This window comes from Lepidochelys olivacea (assembly GCF_965140295.1).
Source record: "Lepidochelys olivacea isolate rLepOli2 genome assembly, chromosome: 11".
Lineage (NCBI taxonomy): Eukaryota > Metazoa > Chordata > Testudines > Cheloniidae > Lepidochelys > Lepidochelys olivacea.
The window spans coordinates 48,244,107-48,258,333 of NC_140421.1; the positions used below are offsets into that span (position 1 = coordinate 48,244,107).

At 42.0% G+C, this 14,227-nt stretch overlaps 1 protein-coding gene across 3 annotated transcripts; it reads left to right on the plus strand.

Annotated features, from left to right (window-relative positions):
- Positions 1-850: 850 nt before the first annotated feature.
- Positions 851-13,467, plus strand: NUP35 (nucleoporin 35). 3 transcript variants are annotated; one of them, XM_084643590.1, is made up of 9 exons: positions 851-1,004; positions 1,881-2,051; positions 5,906-6,033; positions 8,775-8,835; positions 9,508-9,649; positions 10,195-10,264; positions 10,359-10,487; positions 12,265-12,429; positions 12,899-13,461. In XM_084643590.1, the coding sequence occupies exons 1-9, from the start codon at positions 971-973 to the stop codon at positions 12,974-12,976; spliced, it is 978 nt and encodes a 325-aa protein (XP_084499716.1). In that variant the 5' UTR covers positions 851-970; the 3' UTR covers positions 12,977-13,461. The 3 variants fall into 3 exon arrangements, with proteins under 3 accessions (XP_084499716.1, XP_084499717.1, XP_084499715.1); XM_084643591.1 differs by lacking the exon at positions 851-1,004 and adding an exon at positions 1,491-1,623 and having other exon boundaries at positions 12,265-12,442; positions 12,899-13,467; XM_084643589.1 differs by lacking the exon at positions 851-1,004 and adding an exon at positions 1,499-1,623.
- The last annotated feature ends 760 nt before the right edge of the window (positions 13,468-14,227 follow it).

Below are 14,227 nucleotides of genomic sequence, written 5' to 3' on the forward strand. Positions count from 1 at the left end.
AGTCTCACAGGGGTATGAGGTCATACGGGTTTCTGTGTGTCTGTTACAGTCTCACAGAGGATGCAGGAGATTGCTCTGTGTGTGTGTGTGTGTTACAATCTCATTGAGTGTGGGGTGATGGGGGTTCCTGTGTGTGTGTTAGTCTTCTGTGGGTTGCTGGAGGTTACCATCTCAGGGGAGGGGACAGCAGTTGCTCGGTGTTTACAGTGTCACAGAGGTTACTGGGGTTTGCTGGGTGTGTTACAGTCAGAGGATGATGGGTGTAGTCAGGTGTGTTAGTCTCACAGGAGTGATGGGGGGTTGTTGGGTGTGTTACAGTGTCACAGAGGGGGGTGGGGGTAGCTGGGTGTGTTACATACTCATGGGGGTGAGGGGAGGTTGATGGGTCAGTCTCACAGGTGATGATTGGGGTGTTGCTGTGTGTTTGTCTCACAGGGGTGCTAGGTGTATTTCAGTCTCACACGGGCAATGGGGATGTTACTGGGTGTGTTACAGTCTGACGGGTGATGAGGGTTGCTGGGTATGTTACAGTCTCACGGGGTGATGAGGGTTGCTGGGTGTGTTACAATGTCAAGGAGGTGAGGGTAGGTTGCGGGGTGTGTTACAGTCTCAGGGTGGCCATGTGGTGGTTGCTGGGGGTGATGGGGGCGAGCTGGGTGTGACCATCTCTGGGGGAAGGGGTCATCTTGCTGGGGTAACGCGGACGAGGGAACCTGATCCGTGCTGGGGAGAAGCCTGAGGTGGGGATGGGGGCGTGGTCAGGGACGAGTCGCTGACTGAGCGCGCTACCGTCAGCGTAACCACGCCTCTTCCTGCCCCGAAGTCACGCTCCCAAGAGATGGCTGCAGGGCAAGGCAGGAAGTGACGCACCCCAGCGCGCCCCGCGGCGGGCCGAATTTCCGCTCCATTTGAAAGTGATCGCCGCGGGGGCTGCTGCTGTTGTTTCCCACAGTTCCGGGCCCCCAGCGTGATGGCCGCCTTCGCCATGGAGCTGCCGCCGGCCGGTACGCAGGGCTTGGGGGTGGCTCCGGCTGTTGCCGGGGCCAGTCGCGGCTGGGGAGGCCTCCACTGCCAGCCCTCGGAGCTCGTGGGGGAGGCCTGGTCAGGGCGGACGGGACCAGCGTGTCAGCGGCCTTGGCTCTCCGCCGTATGCGGCTCCGGCCGCGCTCTCCACCTGGCCCGTGACCGTATCGCATGGCCGCGCTGGCTCTCCCGTGTCCCGGCTTTTAGCGCTGCCGGTGGGAGAGCTGCTGCTGCGTGGCGGGCCTGGGGCAGGTCCCGCCAGGGCTGCGGGATCCCAGCGCCGAGGGGCGCTTCCCTCCTGTCCTGACGGTGCCAGTAACCGCGCTCAGCACGTCGCGTCATGAAAGCGACGCACAAAAGCTACAGCAGCGCGGGGCCAGACCGTCAACGGTCCGTGGGAGTTAGGGGCTTCGTTACTTTGAAACATCCGGCCCTCAGCGACTGTCGCTCGGGCAGCTGGGGGGCTCGGGCGGGGGCGTGACCGCGCCGGGAGACGCAGCGGGGCAGCCAGTGAGGGAGCTGGCATGAGGACCTGGAAGGTCCTGGTTCCATCCCTGCGGTGGGAGCGCTCTGTGCTGCAGAATGAAACGAGGAGGAAAAGTAAAGTTGGTGCATGTTTCTTTAAAGTGATAAGAAATAGCACAGCTGCTGTGGTCACAGAAAATGCAGGTTTAGCTGGTATTGTTTCTGATTATAAAAGTAAATCCGTAATGAGAAAAGTTCTTTCATATCAATTTCACAGCACTAATTTGAACTTCCTTGTAGCTTTCCTTCAGACAGATCCTTTATCCTTAGGAACTGCGGTATGCTGAATCACTAACTTTTCTGAATTCTTCAACTTTCTTTTACTAATGCAGGAGCTGAACCAATGACTCTTGGTTCCCCGACCTCTCCAAAGCCAGGAGCTGGTGCTCAGTTCCTACCTGGATTTTTAATGGGCGATTTACCAGCTCCAATGACTCCACAACCTCGCTCTTTAAGTGGCCCTTCTGTTGGTGTGATGGAAATGAGGTCTCCTTTACTTGCAGGTGAATAATTTTACTATGAAGCCTTTTGTAGAAGCAGCTGTCTTTTTTTTTATTTAAAAAAAGGCTAGCTTTGATTTACCAATCCAGTGATTTTTGTTACAAATTTGAGTCTATCGTTTTCCAAACTGTAGTTGCTAAAGATGGCCTCAAACATATTCAGTTGCATTTGAATAACCAGTTATTGCAAATAAGTCTTAAACAAGTTTCATGGTGATTTAAGTATGACCGTTTCAATCTAACAAAATTTCCTTCAGAGGTACAATGTGAGTTTCTGCTGGTATAAGATCAGTCTAAGGTCGGGCATTTGACTTGTCAAAAATAATTGGTCAGTTGACTGGTCATAAATGGTCAAACATTTTAAAGTACTAATTAATGTAATTGGTAAAGTGGAAGTAACTTGAGAAAAAAACTTCTATATGAAATAGTATAGTGCTGGCATAAATAGCTCTAGCAAAGTGTGACCAAATTCGCTTTTCTGGTCATAGGGTAACTCCAATAACTGATTTGATGAACATCTGAAGACTTTCTAGGCGTAGGAGTTTTCAATACTGAACTAGGTAGAGTAGCAAAAATCTTATAAGAGGATGAAGAAATGGAATTGGCTTAACTCCCTGCCCGAGCCCCCTGCCGCACCCTGCACACCTCCTGCACCTCAACTCCCTGCCCTGAGCCCCTGCCGCACCCTGCACCCCCTGGGGGCAGAGTTGGGGTGGGGACTTTGGGGAAGGGGTTAGAATGGGGGCGGGGAAGGGATTGGAAGAGGTGGGGTGGGGCATCATGGAAGGGGTAGAGTGGGGGCGGGGCCGGGGGCAACAAAGGGGGGGTGTCAGTGTTGCGGCCCTTGGGCCAATGCACTAGTCCTCATGTGGCCCTTGTGGTTATTTGAGTTTGAGACCCCTGAGCTAGGCCGATGGAAGTATCTCCATCACTAGAGGTTAGGTAACTATGATGGTCAGCATTGGAGGTGGATTTTTCACAACACCAAGCACCATAGCTATGTTAACCTAAATTTTAATTGTAGACCAGGCATGTGTGATCAAGACCTTAAGCAGGCTTACTTACAGATGGCACCATCATGGAGTCAAAAAGGTAGTTCTGCTGCCTACATCAGGCTGGACTGAACAGCACCCTGCTCTGGGCCGTCTGGAGTGGCCTTGGTTAAACAATATAATTGTTAATGTTTTAAAAGATATTTACATCCCTAATTCAATCTATACTAAAGGGAGTTTGGTTTCCCCACAGGTAGATTGCTGGTAAAAGTAGCTGCTCTGCTTGTTGGGAAATTGTTCGATGAAAGCAGTGGTCTGTTGTGAATAAAATGAAGCTTTTGGAAACTCTTGATTTAAAATACAGTATTTTTAAGGAAGACAGTACTATTAAATCTGCCTGAGAAATTGTACGTAGATATAACTGTCGTTGGGGAAGAACTAAAAATCCTTTTCAGGATATGTCAGGGGTCTCTCTGAATGTTTTTGTGAGGTCCCTATTAGCTACATTAGGTGAAGGCTGTCAAGTTAAATTGGGCCTATATGGGAAAATGTTTGATTACATAGGCCTGTAGTAATATATATCTACTTTTCCTGGCTACTGGGAAAATTGTGTGATTCTGTTCTCCATCCTGATAACTGGGTGGGGGGTTGCATTACCCAGAAGAATGCAATACTGTGTCAGCTTTTCTCCCTTCCTTAGACACATTTACCAGCTTCTAATCTCTAAATCAATGTATTCAATGTCCCAGATGAAGTAGGAAGTATTTGTTTCACTGAATCAACTGTGGGTATAGTGTGAGTAGTACACTAGTGCCACTGGGCAAAGGTTCCATTATGGAGGAGGGGGTTAAAGGTGCAGAATGCAGTACTGACATGTTCTGTCCCCTTTGAGCTATTGTGTCAATATTTCAGTATAACTTGTCTAAATATCATTTTGGACTGAAATGTGCTGTTACTTTCAGCTATTAAACTAATTGATTAGCTTTTTTTAAGTGTTCATAAATAGAAATTGCAGAGGTTTATGCTGCATTGTCCATTAAGGACTCGGGGCTCCTGATTTTTTAAAAATACAAACTCTACCAACACAAATTTAGAATAACAAGATAGGTTTGACTTAATCCTCTGAAATTAGGAGTTACTGCAACAGAGAATAAATTACCACAGATTTGACACCCCGCTAGACTGTGAAAGTAGGGCTTCTGCCTAAATCTTGAGGGATGTATCCCCATCAAAACTCTCAATTGCCATGTAGATATACCCCCGCTTTCTGCGGCTCACAAATAATTCATTTGTATATAGGGAGTCTTGTAGTGCAGGACTGAGAAATACATTTGAATTGGATAGCCAGAGAACTTTTAATTTAGACATTATTGACTTGAGCACGCCCATGTAAGTGTTCTCTTGGGTGCATCAAGGTTCTTTGAATCAGTTTAATTTCTTGAGCTACTCCTACTAAATATCCTTGTGTTATGGTGGAACCCAGAGGTTCCAGTCAGATTTGTGGCCCTGTTTTGGTTAATGCTGTATAAATTCATAGGCAGTTAGTCTTTGCCCCAAAGAGCGTACAATCTAATTTATGACATGACACAAATATTACAAATTGGAGAGGAGAGAGTTTAATTGCATGCACACCTTAATGTTTCAAAATCCTTGATGATTACTCATATAGATGTCTTAATCTCCAGTGGCCCTTTGTTGTTGTTGGTTAAGCTTTCGTGAAATCTGTTTCATGCTGTAGTGAAGTTGGTTAACATAAAATGACTGTTGTGAATACTACATTGTTACTCTGCCATAAAACAGCAAGAGGTAACTGTGGAAAAACAATTGTTAAATAACATTAGAAATCAGAAGAAAATGAAAAGGAACATCTAAATTGATTTAGGTTAGATGGGTTTAGAAGTCCTTCTAATTTTGACATTGCAAAAATCAGTGCAATTGTTGTAAACTGATCCTAGAAAGTAGTCTTATGTCTTTAGGTAGTGTAGTTCACTACCTACCTTTTTTGACATTTTTTTTAAGAAATGTGTGATTATCCTGTTGTACACTCATACTATAGTAACCTAAGTGCAAACAGTCCTCAAATCCTGCTATTGTACTATGTCCAGATGCATTAGGCATCTAGCATTTCATATGTTGTCCAAGCATCAACAGTGAAACCATGTGACAAATTAGGGTCGGGATGTTTGTATTACGAGCTTAATACTAAAACGTGTATATTAATACTATTTTTCTGACAAACTACATGGACCACGCTCCGACAGCATCCACAGAAAGGCAAACCAAAATGCTAAATTTAAAGTAACTTCACTTCCATCGAGTGGATTGTAATCAAAACTCGCATCATATAATCTTTGAAGATACCGTATCTATTCCCCTATTGCTATAGTGTTGTGCCATACAGTATTTTTTTCATGCTGTGTTCTGTATAACTTTAAATGTTATAAGCAGCAAATCATTTCCAACTACTTCACTGGAAGACCATTGTGTAATTATTAGGGACTGGGTTCTGATACCCTTCCTCATGTTGAGTAGTACTTTCCTCTGTAAAATGTCCCATTTACTTCAATAGGGACAACTGAAGGAGTTGAAGTGCTACTCGGAGTGAGTGATGGTATCAAAATCTGGCCCTCTGATATATCCGATTTTGAAACAAGTGCACTGAAAACTGTCTAACAAAGTGGTTAAACAGTCTGTTCTTAGTTTATAGATATTAGGTGTTCTTGGGGGGACAATTAGAAAACTAACTAGGCAGTCTATGATCAGATGATTGCTAACAGTTTGAATGTCAAAAGACTAGAGTTTCAAAATTAATCTGGTGGAGTACATGGAAATGATAGGCTTTCTGCTTGCTCCTTTCCATTGCAGGTGGATCTCCTCCACAACCAGTAGTTCCTACACATAAGGATAAAAGTGGTGCTCCCCCTGTTAGAAGTATATATGATGAATTATCTAGTCCAGGACTTGGATCTACACCTCTAACCTCAAGAAAACCAGTAAGTGGTAATCTTAAAGGTTAGTTGCAAAGCTAAACTAAAATTTGAGTTAATCTAGGTAGTGAATGTCTTTACTTCCCAGGTTGGGTGCAGGCATTTGATTCATACAATTTTTATTTCAGTGTTGAATGCCTCTCATGCTCTGGTTACTGAGGGGCTTCAGCTTCTGAATCTTATCTTAACTCAATTTTCACTTCAGTCTGGTTGACAGCTGGTTAGTCTGACAAACAAGCACTGCAATATTAGCATGTATCTCCTTTCATTTTTTCCCTCTTCCTCCATATGACTTTGGAGGTTAAAATATAAAAACAAGGAATTTCTCTTGAAACAAAACACAGTCAAGTCAGACCAGAAGTTACATATCTTTATATGTTTCAGAGTAGCAGCCGTGTTAGTCTGTATTCGCAAAAAGAAAAGGAGGACTTGTGGCACCTTAGAGACTAACCAATTTATTAGAGCATAAGCTTTCGTGAGCTACAGCTCACTTCCTCAGATGCATATCGTGGAAACTGCAGCAGGCTTTATATATACACAGAGAATATGAAACAATACCTATTCCCACCCCACTGTCCTGCTGGTAATAGCTTATCTAAAGTGATTTCCAGCACAAATCCAGGTTTTCTCACCCTCCACCCCCCCACACAAATTCACTCTCCTGCTGGTGATAGCCCATCCAAAGTGACAACTCTTTACACAATGTGCATGACAATCAAGCTGGGCTATTTCCTGCATAAATCCAGGTTCTCACATCCCCCCCACCCCCATACACACACAAACTCACTCTCCTGCTGGTAATAGGAGAGTGAGTTTGTGTGTGTATGGGGGTGGGGGGATGTGAGAACCTGGATTTATGCAGGAAATAGCCCAGCTTGATTGTCATGCACATTGTGTAAAGAGTTGTCACTTTGGATGGGCTATCACCAGCAGGAGAGTGAATTTGTGTGGGGGGGTGGGGGGTGAGAAAACCTGGATTTGTGCTGGAAATCACTTTAGATAAGCTATTACCAGCAGGACAGTGGGGTGGGAATAGGTATTGTTTCATATTCTCTGTGTATATATAAAGCCTGCTGCAGTTTCCACGATATGCATCTGAGGAAGTGAGCTGTAGCTCACGAAAGCTTATGCTCTAATAAATTGGTTAGTCTCTAAGGTGCCACAAGTCCTCCTATATCTTTATATGTCTGTCGCAGCTTAATGAAGACTTAAAATACAGGAAGACAAAATATTTTAAGGTTTGTTTTTTTTTTTTTTGGGGGGGGGGTATCAATAATGCAACAAAAAGTTAGCGTAAATGAGATGGCAGTATTCTGTCAAAGCATTGGGGGCACTGCCAGCAATAGCAAGTCATCTTCATGCTTTTCAATTAAATTCTGTTGAGTGAAATGCCTGGTTAAACTTTCAGTTTCTGATGCTAACAGGCCAGAGTAAGACTTCAGGGTCAATTCAGTAACCTGTCAGTCAGCCTCTTGATCCATAATGATAAGAGAGCAAATACTTTCACTAGAAAATTCTCTTCTATTGCTAAAGAGAACTGACTTACTCTGTTGATTGTGTACTTGGTCCTGCATAGAACATAGGCATGTTTTCTGGCATAAGGATCTTATAAACTGAAAACTTAGTTATTTTATGAAGGGGAGAAGCCACTAATGTAGACTGAAGGGCTGGAGACTTCATAGAATGCGTACTAGTTCTGTCACTATAGTTAATAGCTCCTGTTAAATTTAAAAGTACTTCTGTTTTCTTAATCGTATTTTATATTTAAGAAAAAACATGCTGCTTTAATGTTGAAAGGGCATTGTTGAAGCCTTTACTTAAAACACTGAAAGTTCCTTTTAAGAGACCTAACCTTCTAAATACTCTGTTTCAGTTTGGAAGGGGGAAAGAAGAGAATAGCTAGCATAGGGTAAAAGTCGTTCAAGGGTAGGTAATGCAACTGAGTAGTGTTGGTATACCGCAGCTGTTGCCGAAGCTTACAACTGAGTGAGGGGAAGGGGACATAACTAACTTAAAAAACTGATAGACACAAGGGAGGCTTCTCATTTGATATGTTCTTTGTGAATATTTATTAAGCCGTTGTGGTAAGTTATGTTTACTCTTCAAAATAATGAAAGGTCTTTGGGTATAGATGCAAAATACTTATTCATTTTTGGCAAAACATTGCTGACTTTATAGGAAAGCTGACTACTTCAGTAGTTCAGAGGTTCCTAAATCTGTGGTGTGGGTAGATGTCCCTATTGTATGATGATCAGTTGCTGTCTAAATGGCAACAGCCTTCTGAACAAATTTGTAAGCAGTATGCTGTTCATAATGTTTCCCCCATGTGAAATAGTTACTAGAGGAGTTCACTGTGTAAAAGAATAGGAGTTAGATACTTTTAGTCAGAAGACCCATAGGCAATTGCACTTTATTCCACAAGGATAAACAGTGAAGTAAGCTCTTCATTATCTACCAATTGAGGGTTATTTGGATATACAAGGAATTACTAAGTTATATGAATTTAAACAAATGCTGAAGCAAAATGTTCAGTAACTTTATTGCATGTCAGGATCCACTTACTGGGTTTGCACAGTTGTTTCACTAACTGCAAGAAGAAGAATGTTTGTTTGCTTTAAATTGATACTGGGGCAAAAATTTAACCTTTTCTCCTGATTTTTATCAAGTGGGCTAAAACCGGTCTTTCCTGACTATGAAAAGACTGTACCTGCAACTATGACTTGTTACTTTTCTGTATTTTAATGCAGCCCAGCTTTTCTGTAACGCAGAGTCCATTGGTTGGAGCTATGCCAGCAACCCCTGGAACAGGTAGACATCCTGTCAAACTGCTTGCTATACTTTTGTTAGCATGGTAGAGGGCCAACTCTGTCTGAGCTTTCACTTTTTTTGTAAATTGCCTTGCAAATAAGTAGCATTCTTTCCGCTTGCAAGTGACAAATGTGAGCAGGAAAGTACTGCCTTGTTTGTTAGAGTACTGCAGATAGAACAAGGAGCTGTAGTTATTCATCTGTTCCTTGCAGTAGAACTTCTCCATGCTGTATTGAACACAGAGGCAGAGGTGGCTGTTCTTAAGGAATGCTATGGAGGATGACAGATGGTGCCACCATTCTAAAGCCTCCTCATTTCCTTGTATGAACCCAGCAGCTTCTTGTAAAGCTTTCTGTTGGGTTCTTTGTTCTCATAATAGGCTCTGCAGAGTAGTTGTAGGATCAGAATTTGGCCCCATTTTTAGTAGCAGCAGACAAAGGTGTGGTAAGTAGCTCAGTCACAGAGCTTAGCAACATGTTTGCAAATTTCACTAGTCTGAAGTGTGAATTAATGTTGTTTTACTGTGTTTATGAAAATAAATCGGCTAATTTTTCCTACTAAAATAATCTTCATATCAAATTTATACTCTTAGGTGCCTAGCTTTCTACACTACTCTGACTAGCTTAGTTACAGTAGCAATTCATTGAAACCAATCCTATTTCAATTTAACAGCCACAGGTGTATTTAGTCCTGCAAGTATTGGACAGCCCAGAAAGACTACACTGTCTCCTGCTCAGCTGGATCCTTTCTACACTCAAGGGGATTCCTTAACCTCAGAAGATCATCTTGATGACACCTGGGTAACTGTATTTGGGTGTGTGATCTGCAGCATTTTTCTAAAATCTGATGGCAAAGTCCTTATACTTGGCTATTCTGTTTGAGTACCTGTACATGGAGATGTACAATCTATACATCACTGAAAAAATGCATGAGTTTTAATTACTTTAATTTTCTAGACTACAGTACACTGAAATTTAACTTGCTTCTTAGGAAGTGGGTGAGAGTGGGGAGTGCAAGAAGCAGCAATAGGACATTGTGTTGGGGTACTAGCAATCATAGGACTCGATTCTCAAAGCCAGGAGACAGCAAGTGAATACATCTGCTAAAGTGGCTTCCGTGGGGAATCTGCATATCATTATCTTCATGCAAGAGTGTAGATGATGGTGAGCCAATAAGATCTAGGACATTCTGGTATCTTAAATACTGTTTCAGAATCAGTGCTTAATGAACAGTTCAGCTGATCTTGCACTTTTGGGAACTCTGCCAAGGAGTTTCAGCAAAACATTATAGAATATTTAGTGTGTTCTATAATAGTCTCTCACTGATCAGCATTTTGAGTATGTTGTCTTTTGCTTTCAGGTTTCCTCAAGCATCTGCTTCATATATTCTACTACAGTTTGCACAGTATGGAAACATTTTAAAGCATGTGGTAAGTCTTACGTTGACTTATCTTCTAAAACATATGCTAAGTTGTTCATTCTTCAAATACTAAATTTCACTACTTCCAACCAAAACCGAGACAGATGTCCAATACAGGAAACTGGATGCATATTCGGTATCAGTCCAAACTGCAAGCCCGGAAAGCCTTAAGCAAAGACGGAAGGATTTTTGGTGAATCTATCATGATCGGAGTCAAGCCTTGTATAGATAAAGTAAGTTAGCCATCCATTCTGTATGGAGTAACAAATTAATTTATAAGGTATCTTTGTTTTGGTCTGTCCCTTGCTTTTCCTCTTCCAGAAGCATGTACGGGGATGGGGAGTGGGGGGTGGGGAAGGGTTCATATGTTAAATCAGGTGGCATACATCAGTAGTAGTCCTTTGTTATCTGAGGACTTAACATGGAAACTATAACGGTGTACAGCAGTGCTGCACCACACTTAGGGCTGTGAAGGGAGTATGCTGGTTCATCTAAAACTGTAGGGGAAATGTAGCTGGGTAGAATGCATTTACCTGAGTTGGAATTTGATTCACTAAAATTAACATTTTGCTGGTTACTAACTACTACAGTTAGTAGTTCTGCAATTTCACATTTGAGTTCCTTCAGAACTCTTGGGTGAATACCATCTGGTCCTGGTGACTGATTACTGTTTAGTTTATCAGTTTGTTCCAAAACCTCCTCTAATGATACCTCAATCTGGGACAGTTCCTCAGATTTGTCACCTAAAGAGAATGGCTCAGGTTTGGGAATCTCCCTTATATCCTCAGCCGCGAAGACTGATGCAAAGAATTCATTTCGTTTCTCTGCGATGGCCTTATCATCCTTAAGTGCTCCTTTAGAATCTCGATCATCCAGTGGCTCCACTGGTGGTTTATCAGGCTTCCTGCTTCTGATGTGTATATAGAAATTTTTTTGCTATTACTTTGAGTCTTTGGCTAGCTTATAGACTTCGGCAAGTATATAGCTCCCCATCCAAGTCAGTACAGTCACAACACTTGGTAATTGTCTCCCCTACACTAAGAGGAAAGCATGCCTACCTGGTCGTTTAAAACACCAATTCCTGCAGCACTCTGGTCATCTTGGCAGTCTCATCTATATACTTGCTTGAGCTGACTATGCTGTCAGCTGTAATGCGGTTCAAGCGTGGCTGTAAAACATCTAAAGGGAAGAGGTTAAGCTACGTACCAGACTAAAGGGGGTGAGGGATGAGCAGGAATAAAATAAGACTGGGGAAATACAATTGAATGGGAGTAAGCAAACAAACGATTCAGCTCGGAAAATCCTGTAAACAGGACTGAGACCTATTCTTGCCCCAGCTCTAATGGGCTGGCTGTCAAGAAGCTTGTCTTGTGTTGCAGAATCAAAAAATGGGGAGGGGGAATCTTTTGAAAGCCAAAATATAAATCTTTGTTCTGGAAAAAGCCATCGGATCACTAACTCTACAGATAACCCCGGGATTGTTTGGCAGTAGACTCATGGAAGGATGAAGGGTTGAGGTAACGCTACCCAGGTTTGAATCCAAAAATTTAGGTATTTAATGCCCAAGGTTGGACCACTACAAGCTTGTTGAGACTTGCTTTTAGTTTATTTATAAATCACTAAAATCATGTTGTCTGTACTGTTTTCAAATTTGGTCATGACATTATCTTGAAGACTAGTAAATCATTAGTTCACCACTAGCTTATACTAGCATCATACAGTTCTTTTACATAAGCATTTTTCTTACTGCTGCTCTGTGCGCTAATGTTCATCATAGAACATGTACTGGTAGTTCAGTGTCTGCTATACTGTGTAAATATCTTACATACTCTTCATTGAATACATAGTGGAAACTTTATTAGAGTCCTGGTGCATCTTGAGCTATTGGGATATTACTTTTTGTCAAATCAAATCCAGTTACTGCAGTAACTGGAATTAAACTGATATGCACCTAGTATTTGCTTCCAATTTATTAAAATTTAAATAGCCTATTTTCCCCCCTCTTTCAAGAGTGTGATGGAAAGTTTTGACAGAGGCTCTGCATCCTCCATGTCTTCAGTCTTCACGCCACCGACAAAAAACTTAGGCACACCGATGCAGCCTGCAAGTACTCCAAGGATTTCTACAATGAGACCTCTTGCAACAGCATATAAAGCTTCCACTAGTGACTATCAGGTATTTTGAGAAGGTAGAGAGCGAGAAAGGTTACCAAATACTTAAGCAGATTTCCAAAAAAGGAATTTGTATTCTTCTTGACTTTCTCAAAGTAAACTGCAAAAGAAACAACTAAGCCAAAAAAGACACGATGAATGCATATTTATACTTTCTGTGCTGAGTAGTGGGGACATCAGCACATTGTTCTAGACTTAACTCATTTTTCATTTCTACCTGTAGTTTGCTCCTTTCCCACTTGTCAAGGCAGTTTTTTCAAACTTGCCAACATAGCCTATCCATCTGTCAAAAAGCTTTCAGAGTGACTTTTTTAGAAAGCCAGTTTCTTACCTCATCTGTCCATTCCAAGAAGTTGAATTTGTGTTGAGATGCCCTTAGATGCCCATTTTTACAGTCATAGTAATTCTAAGAGCTGGGGTGTGTAAATAGAATGAATGCATGCTGGCTGACCAAGTGTTTTTGTTTCTTCTAGGTGGTTTCTGACAGACAAACCCCAAGGAAAGATGAAAGTATTGTATCTAAAGCTATGGAATACATGTTTGGCTGGTAGCAAGCAATGGAAAGTATTACACTAAAACACAGTTAGGGCTACAAATAAACTGCCAGCTTCCTGGTTAGTTGTATAACCACTCATGGCAGTATTTCAGCTTCCCTTCACACCAGTTATGCCTTCTGAGAGGAGAATTCAGCAGACATTGTTTGCACTTTAAATGATGGCAATGTACACAGCATTTTAAGATGTTAATCTTAAACTAATCAGTGTAAATACAAGTGGTCTTGTGCTGTTTGTGCTCTAGTGATTGCATGACTTCAGGAAAAAAGTCAGTCCTGATTTGCTATAAGTTATGGAATTGTGTTAATTATACTTTCCAGTAAAGTGAGAATGTATAAATGATAACTCAGTTTACTGTTTCCCAATAATGTAACAATGTTTCTTAATCTTTTCTGGAAAGATGGTAAGTTTTTTTTCTGCAGGATGAACACTATGTATTCTAGTAATATAAGGGATTTTTCTTGGGCTACCAATTTTAAAATGAATGTTTTAAATTTTAATTTGGATGCTGTTTAATACTTCTCTGTTTATATAAAGTTCATCTTGGAGTCCCATTCTAAATTTTCATAACAGCCTTTTAAACTTTTTAACTTAAATTTTCTTAATAAAAGTTAAGAGTTTGCAAAGTTGAGTTCTTTTTAAAAGCTTGAGTGACCCATGTGTTCATGAACTTCCCATTTGTCTCTCAGGTGTATTGCATGTACCACCTGAACTTACACAGCAGTGTGTCGGGTTCAGGTAGCCAGTCAAACAAAATGGGTGGATTTAATTTGCATAAATTGGAATTGGTAACACTATTAAGATTTAAATTTGGACTTACTAAGAAATTAACATAGTAGTGCACTGTGCCACTTATCAATACCTTATGCTTTATTTAGAAAAGGTCAAAAATATGCGACACAAACGTGTATGTTTCACCAGGACTAAAATATATCCTCCACTTAAGTGCACAGGACATGCCCGCTTTTAAGCATTTTTAAGCTTTTTAAGCATTTAAGCTTTTTAAGCACCACCCCCAAGAGGAGAAGGTGGGTGGTGGTGGTCGGGGACTCTCTCCTCCGGGGGACTGAGTCATCTATCTGCCGCCCTGACCGGGAAAACCGAGAAGTCTGCTGCTTGCCAGGGGCTAAGATTCGTGATGTGACGGAGAGACTGCCGAGACTCATCAAGCCCTCGGATCGCTACCCCTTCCTGCTTCTCCACGTGGGCACCAATGATACTGCCAAGAATGACCTTGAGCGGATCACT

What these genes read in the sequence shown, in the direction of transcription:
- NUP35 (XM_084643589.1), top strand. Translation starts at nt 1,548, where the DNA reads ATGAGGACCTGGAAGGTCCTGGTTCCATCCCTGCGGTGGGAGCGCTCT. An exon ending in TCAAGCCTTGTATAGATAAA is followed by an intron (nt 10,488 to 12,264) that starts GTAAGTTAGCCA and finishes CCCTCTTTCAAG; the next exon opens with AGTGTGATGGAAAGTTTTGA. An exon ending in CTTCCACTAGTGACTATCAG is followed by an intron (nt 12,430 to 12,898) that starts GTATTTTGAGAA and finishes TGTTTCTTCTAG; the next exon opens with GTGGTTTCTGACAGACAAAC.